Source organism: Sinocyclocheilus anshuiensis, unplaced genomic scaffold, assembly GCF_001515605.1.
Source record: "Sinocyclocheilus anshuiensis isolate Anshui unplaced genomic scaffold, SAMN03320099.WGS_v1.1 scaffold1073, whole genome shotgun sequence".
Taxonomy (NCBI): Eukaryota; Metazoa; Chordata; class Actinopteri; order Cypriniformes; family Cyprinidae; genus Sinocyclocheilus; species Sinocyclocheilus anshuiensis.
Genome location: NW_015555774.1, coordinates 301,057 through 309,300, shown reverse-complemented (window position 1 = coordinate 309,300; position 8,244 = coordinate 301,057). Strand labels below are relative to the sequence as shown.

General features: G+C 38.6%; 1 protein-coding gene across 2 annotated transcripts in view; it reads left to right on the top strand.

Moving 5' to 3' along the window:
* Window positions 1-2,534: 2,534 nt before the first annotated feature.
* LOC107674481 (MICAL-like protein 1) overlaps window positions 2,535-8,244 on the top strand; it is a 19,946-nt gene continuing 14,236 nt past the window's right edge. Inside the window, exons 1-6 of one of the 2 annotated variants that reach the window (XM_016468459.1) lie at window positions 2,535-3,215; window positions 3,963-4,011; window positions 4,249-4,390; window positions 4,501-4,568; window positions 4,951-5,069; window positions 5,409-5,830. In XM_016468459.1, the coding sequence (XP_016323945.1) occupies window positions 3,073-3,215; window positions 3,963-4,011; window positions 4,249-4,390; window positions 4,501-4,568; window positions 4,951-5,069; window positions 5,409-5,830 (943 nt within the window). In that variant the 5' untranslated portion in view covers window positions 2,535-3,072. The remainder of the gene's footprint in view (window positions 3,216-3,962; window positions 4,012-4,248; window positions 4,391-4,500; window positions 4,569-4,950; window positions 5,070-5,408; window positions 5,831-8,244) is intronic. The other variant, XM_016468460.1, reaches the window with a different exon arrangement.

The following is an 8,244-nucleotide window of genomic DNA, read 5'->3' as shown; positions in this document are numbered from 1 at the left end:
GGGAGTGTTAGATTTAATAGAATATATTTTCTGTGACAAATATGTTTTGCTGAACTTTCTGATATTTCAATTAACTGTCCAAAATGAATCCTCTGCTCTTGTACTGTGGTTTATTTGTACTGTTTTTCTTTATATATCTCTGTCCTATATATACTGACATTACTATGGATTTCATCTGGACTTATCTTAAAAGATACTGACAAAAGTAAAAGATAAATAAAATGTTGCTTTAGTTGAAGCTACATTCATTCTTTTAAAGTATTCATGTACATTTCTTCTGCGTTTACTGTCTTGGAGCTCAAAGAACACTTGAATGCCATTAATTTGCTTGTCAGATCTTTATGAATACTACTTCATGATTTCTGTATATGTCTGTGTTTAACTGACATTAACGTTGAGCACCATCTGGGGGTGTAACAATGTAACATGCAGCGCAATGAGAAAACAATATTCTGCTGAATAACAAAACAAGGCGAGCTATTCACGCTTAGTGTAAATAGACACTCCGTAAAACGAAACCCTTCAAATAAATAAATACACAAAATACTAAAATAGCCTAATCAAAATAATCAAAGAATTAAAAACAGAGCACTCAAACCTACAGACTGTAGACTGTAAATCTGAACAAAAAACAAACCACATTACATCTCATCAGTATTTACATTTTAAATGTATTCATTTAGCAAACGCTTTTAACCCAAAGCAACTTACAGATGAGGAAAACAACAAACGATTCATTTTGTTAGCATCTTTATGGAGGTAAGAAAAGCATTAAAGTTAATTCCAGTTGAAGAAATTCCAGTGAACTTCCAGTTTGTTTGCAATTTTTCCCCCACATATTGTAAGTAGTTTACCTCTATTTTGCAAATAGCCTACATGGACGTATTTTATTTTTAGATGCGAGTAGAAAATTTACTTGGGAACTTGTTTTCGTTTGTAATATTTCGTTAATCCACAAAGGGGCACTGGTGAGCCTATCTGCTCGTTTCATCGTCATGTCAACCACTTATTTACTTTCGGTTTATAAATGTTAAGGTAAACATAAAATTGCACAGAGTACAGGTAAGATTTGATCAACAACCAAATACGAAGGTTATATTAGCTAAATGCTAAATGTATCAGAATCCAATGTAATTCTAAATCAATGATTATAGCTCTTAATCATAAAATCATTGGGGTTGTCTGTAATAACTCTTCGTTTATGATTGGCATATATCGACAAAAGAACCTACTTAATTTGATTCCTAGATATATTTAGTAAAATCTCTAAGTCTTTTCTATTTAGAAATATGATTGTGATTATATTGCGTTCACCGAAAGTGTCATTTACTCCGTTTTAAGCATAAGTTGGACACAAAAATAAAGCAGTGTCCATTTAATGTCATTGTTATATCATTGTTTCATTGAAAGCGTAAATATCATATGGCTGTTTTCTGATGTTTTACATGTTCATCAGATTGGCTAACGTGTTTATTAGTAAAGTTAGTTAAGCATGTAAAATACACGTTGAGGTAAGTGATTGGTTTCCCTTTTTTCCCCTACAGTGTCAAAAACACCACTGCAAGGAATCCCTGCTAGGGAAAAGTGCAACTGGAAACAATACTAGGAGAGAAAGTGTTCAGATCTGCATTAGGAATGAGATCAATAACCAGCGAATGCTTAGCTGCTCAAGCCACTGTTTTAGGCAGATCAGTGTATGTAGTCGATACTCCTGGATATACTTACTTAAACACTGAGGAGTCAATGACAGAGATAGGTAGAAGTGTTTATTTATCCAGTCCTGGGCCTCATGCTTTTCTCATAGTGTTTGCTGTGAATATGAGATGCACTGGGATGGGGCAGCTGGTTCCTTATGATATTGAGAAGATGTTTGGACAGGAGGTGTTAAAATACTCCATCATTCTCTTCACTCACGGAGATCTGCTGGAAGAAAATCCCATCGAGGAACTCATCGAGGAGAACTATGTTGTAAGATGTGCAGTACAGCAGTGCGGAGGCAGATTTCATGTCTTCAACAACAGAGATGAGAATAACAGAGAGCAGGTGAATGATCTTCTGCAGAAGATTGACTCAGTGATAGAGCAGAATGGAGGAGGACATTACAGTAATCAGATGTTGTTGCAAGGTCCCCACAAATCACGGGAATGTGTGTGTAATAGTGTGTGTGCAAGGTCCCCACAAATCATGGGAATGTGTGTATTGTGCAAATGATATGCATATAATATGCAAATTTGGTCCGTGTAAGTCATGTTAACCCGATTTTTCAGAAGTCCCCATTAAGCATGGTCAAGTCATTACTTCATCAATGCAGGTGTCTGAAGTCGTGTATAGGCTAAGAGAGCTATGGTTAGTGTCCCTGATTTTTTTCAGACCTCTTAACCCTTTAGAAAGGGTGGTCCCCACATGTGATGATTATAAAGTTGGTCCCCATCAAACATGGAAACCAGTGTGTGTGTGTGTGTGTGTGTGTGTGTGTGTGTCGCGCATGTGCACAGCTGCCCTCTTTTAGTTGTTCACGCATCCTCAACCTCAAAGGAAATTCACCTTTTCAGACTTCAGTCTCGTGAAGCAGCGTGTTTGTGTTTAAATTAGTTTGTTTTCAGACGTGTTCTGGTAACGTGTTTCGTTAGAAGTGCTTTATGAGAATGTGAACTCATCTTTTGGATTATAGCGGAAGTTTTTGGATCTGTATGTTTGTTTGCTGCTGATGTTTACTGTGGTCGCTTCGGACGGACTCGTGATCGCCATCATCGGTCGATTTGATCTAATCAAATGTTAACCGTTTAACCGGAGCAACAGATTGACGGACCGCGACACTGAAAGCAGATGCGGATCCCTAACGGTTTGATTTCTGATGGAGTTATGCATTTATAAACGATAACTTTTTGCAGCTGTGTGAAAGCAACGTAACTGGAAAATCAAACCGATTAACCGCGACATGATTGATCGGTGTCCCGTTATATTCTGTTCCGGTCTGAAGAGCGCTTCCTCGTGTTAATAATGCTTTGACCGGAGTGACTGAAGTAAATAGGACTAAGTGGTTTTTTTTTGTTGTTTTTTTCTTGTCCGGTCATGTGTTCACTGAAAGCTCTTCAGGACTGGTGTGGAGATGTTTGTGAAGGTTACTCTGATGTTCTCATCACAGACATGAGCTCCTCATTCACAGATGGACTGGCTTTCTGTGCGATCATCCACAAACACAGACCCGATCTACTGTAAGAATCAACACTGATTCATTGAGTCATGAGTTTTGAAAAAAATATAGGCTACATGATCGTCTTAAAAAAGATATGGGACAAAACTTGCTAAAGAGAGAAACTTGCATAAATTATCAACACATCACTGTATTATCACAATATTATCATAAGTTATGCACATGATAACAATACGTTTACCACTATGGTAATCATTCAGTATGGGATGTTTCTTGTACCATGGTATCACCTTTTTTAGGAATACCAGCTGGTCACAGTGGTGACACAGTTGTTTTAGCCTACTTCAACTTGTTAAAACAGTTCCAAAGCTATACACAGATTTGTTTGCCCCTATTGTTAAATGTTAAAAACTAATGCCGTCAGCTTAATAAAATAATTTGAATTCCTGCGGTTTATGATATGCAGAATGAAGCAATGACAAAATTATATGAAATTGTATAAAATTTCATGAATGAGTGTAATTTAATCATAAAAATATATTAAATATTATCATAGGTGCCCATTTAAACATTTCACAGTCCTAAATATACATTGATTGACTGATTGATTAGATTCCTCTAGCCCAGTTTGAAAACTCTTGCTCTTATTCATATCAGTAGTGTGTTCTGGTCTGTTTATAAATACTGTATGTCTTCCACATCTTCTACATAATGAATAATACTGTATGTCTTCCATTTCTTCTCCTATCCAGATGTGTTCTGCATGTATCTGATGTATCTTCAGCTCTCTGTTTGTTTCTCTCTGCAGAGATTTTCACTCCTTGTCCAAACACAACTATTATGAGAACATGCGTCTGGTGAGTTTCTGTAGACTTCAGATGGACATTAGTTCCCGTTGTTAAAGATACTGAAACATCACATGTGAGACGGAGGAGTCTCTTCAGAAAAACACTCAAAGAGCTTAATTTATCCTTAGAAATTGTAATAAACTATCTCAGATATCAGGTTTTTGCTCCAGAGAAGCTCCCTGTGATACCTGTGATGAATGTGTTGAGTGATTTATCCATCTCATGTACTTTATTCCTCTTCATCAGGCGTTTGACGTTGCGGAGCGTGAGCTGGGAATTCCTGCTCTTTTAGATCCGGATGAGCTGGTGTCTGTGGAGGAGCCGGATCTACTGTCCATCATCACTTATGTCTCTCAGATCTACAGTGTCTTCAGAAGAAACTCTCACGGTACTGATCATGAGAGACCATTGACCGTTAAAGAACTTGCATGTTCATCATGATTTATTAGAGCTGTAATTTGTCATTTTATTGATCCATACTCTCTGTATTTTCATCAGTCAGTCAGAAGATTCCTGTGAACAATGAATCCAGCAGCACCAAAACACAAGAACAGACACACACTCTGGTATCTATCTATCTACTTGCCTGTTTTTTTTTTGTTGTTGTTTTTTTTTTGTCTGTTTGGCTGCCTGTCCTTCTGTCTGTCCATCTCTTCACCCGTCTGTCTGTCCATCTGTCTGCATTTCTGTCTGTCTGATAACTCATCATTCTGCTCTCATTCTCTCAGTTCTCATCAGATGTGGTCAGATCGTTTTTTTTTTTTCCCATCAAACACAAAATCTAAATTTTTGAAGATTATTGTGGCCTTTTTTTTTTTTGTTGTTTTTTTTTTTTTGTCTGTTTGGCTGCCTGTCCTTCTGTCTGTCCATCTCTTCACCCGTCTGTCTGTCCATCTGTCTGCATTTCTGTCTGTCTGATAACTCATCATTCTGCTCTCATTCTCTCAGTTCTCATCAGATGTGGTCAGATCGTCAGATAAAAGAGTCTGTAGTGTCTGTCACACGTGTGTTCATCTCATTCAGAGGGTTTTGGTGAAGGGACACCTGTATCACCGCTCCTGCTTCAGGTAAAACACACACACACACTGTCACAAACACTGAACACACACACTCTCTCTAAATACACACACGTTTGTTTCACTGTATTAGTGAAAACATTTCATATAGACTTCCACTGTTTTTATATCAGATTAGTGATATTTTTATGGCCTAACCCGACCCCTAAACATAACCATCACAGAAACCTTTAATTAGTGAAGACCAGTCAAATGTTCCTTGTCGTTTGTTGTGATATTTCAGTATATAAGTGAGGACATTTGACCCTCACAGGTATAAATAAACCTGTACATACTCATACAAACTGTCTCTCACACTCACTGTCCCGATCGTCTGCCGGTGTGTTTCAGATGCAGTCGCTGTCGTCGCTCTCTGCTGCCGATCTCTTTCACAGTAGACAGTGAGACGGGTTCACTGCAGTGCAGTTATCCCTGCAAACCTGCTTCTGATCACGACCGGCCCGCAGATCAATACTCACAGAACGACACCAGTGAGACGGACGGTGACAGGAGTGAGACGGATGGAGACAGGAGTGAGACGGACGGAGACAGGAGTGAGACGGACGGAGACAGGAGTGAGACGGACGGATACAGGAGTGAGATGGACAGAGACAGGAGTGAGACAGATGAAGACAAAATTAATGATGGACATCTCTCCACCTCATCAGAGACTGACATCCAAGAACCTCTCAAACATGCTCCCAGAAAGAGGGTGGAGCCTCAGGAACCTCCTCGCCCCACCCCCAGATCACCAGATCATCGCCCTGACAACGGTTAGAATCTTCATCTCTGTTACACGTGTTACACATACATGTTACACATGTATGTTACACTTACTATTGTTACAGTGTAAACATCATAAAACAGACTGTTTCAGCTCTACATTCAATTTATGTGTTTCCAGTAGCTGTTTGGTGATAATTAATGATTAATGCATTTATTTGAATTCAAACAGGCAAAAGCTTTTCTGTTCAGTCCCATTCACTCTCTTCCCAGCATGTACTGGGCAATGAATAATTAATCATGTTATATTGATTGACTTTTTGCCAGTTTTACATACACTGTTTTCAATAGTTGTCATCACATTTACTAAAGATTAGCAGAGTTTGTTCATTGTTTTATTGTTTTTTCGTGAGTGTTCATGACTGAAAACATGAAATACATAATACTGAATAATTTAAAACTATATAAAGTCATATCTGTAGTACAAAGACATTTTTTAGGTTAATATCACTTCATAGTTGGTAAAACAACCTTCTTATTTAATTGAATCTGAATATAGCATTGTTACAGTGATGCTAGCTTAATTTTATTATTTATTTTATTCATATGGCTCTATATCATGTGCTTCACCTTGTTTTCAATGTCTTGTTCAAATAAGTACTCACAAAACAAATACATTTTTCTCAGATTTGTTCATTTGTTATTTCTGTAACTGTTATATATAATGGTTTTATACCGTATATTTAATTTTAAATAGGTGATTATTACAGTGATGGTTTACCTTGATGTTTTAAAGGAGACATATTATGCCCCTTTTTACAATATGTAATACAAGTCTCTGGTGTCCCCAGAATGTGTCTGTGAAGTTTCAGCTCAAAATACTCAACATATAATTTATTATATCATTTTGAAAATGCCTATTTTGAGTGGAAGCAGAAACACACTGTTTTTCGGGCCTGTGTCTTTAAATGCAAATGAGCTACTGCTTCCCACCCCCTCTTCCAGAATAGAGCTGCGCCATTACAGCTTGTACCTGCTAGTGATGGGAAGTCCGGTTCTTTTCCGCAAACCGGTTCATCGGTTCTTTTACGCCCTAACGTAATGACGTCATTCGCGATGACGTAATGATATCAAGTCTATCGTCACGGGCCGGGATAAAAATACACATTCAAATATATAAAGTCAGTAATCATAACTTCAGTCAGTTAAAACATCATAATCATGATCTGAAAAGTTTACAATTAAGTTTTGCAACTAAGCACCCAAATACAGTAACAGGCAGTGATGATGTGCATACGAGGATTTAAGTCTTGAAGATATAAAGTAAATAAATTAGTTGTCATAAGCGCAGAAACCATAATTCACTTACTATACATAATCCATTGCGATTTATTTGTTATTAAATAAACTTACGTGTCGCCAGATTGCCCTTCATTCAAGTCTTCGGTTTACCCGCGCTCATAACATTAGCACAGCATCAGTTGTCCAAAAGAACCAGTTCGATTCAGACGTGCTGTGTCTGTAGGTCATAGTTGGAAATCATGTACTGTTCGGTAGCTTCACACTGAATCACGCATGCATCATCAGCTCATTGGTACTCAAATCGAACGTGTCCAAAAGAAACAGTTCTCGGTTGAGTGTACAGGTGATCCAAAAACCGATGCAACCGGTTCTTGACTCGAGAACGAGAACCGCCCTAACACCGTGTCTACACCGGACGTGAGCGGTGCGGCGCGACAAAACACTATAGATCTCATTATAATCAGTGATGCTGTCTACACTGGATGCGGCGCGGCGCGACACATCAAATCCCCGACAGAAAATTGCTGCTGCGTTCTATTTATGATAAATTTCAAATTATTTTCAACGGTCCCTTTGTCGCGTCCAGTGTAGACAGACTTTAGCTGTTGCGGCGCGGCACGACAACTGTCGCGTCCGGTGTAGACACGGTGTTACAGTGAGTGTTTACGTTCGTTACCAGGCACGCTGAACACATGCTGACAGAAAACTGCTGCTGCGTTCTATTCATGACGTATTGACACAAATTTCAAATTATTTTCAACGGTCGCTTTGTCGCGTCCAGTGTAGACAGACTTTAGCTGTTGCGGCGCGGCACGACAACTGTCGCGTCCGGTGTAGACACGGTGTTACAGTGAGTGTTTACGTTCGTTACCAGGCACGCTGAACACATGCTGCTCCGCTCGTGTTTAGCATCAGTTCTCTCTTCACAGCAGTTCACTCAGTGTACTGTTTGAGTAAATTAATAACTCTATATATTGGGATATTGGTTTATTTTCGACTCAGAGGGAGTGCCAGCCACGTTAAAAAGTGAATAACTTAAGTAATTTGTGGATTAATGCTTACACTTTTCAACGATTCAGTCCGATTTGGTGAACTGGTTCAACCGGTTCACTAAGAAGAACCGGTTAAATCGAACGATTCGTTCGCGAACCGGACATCACTA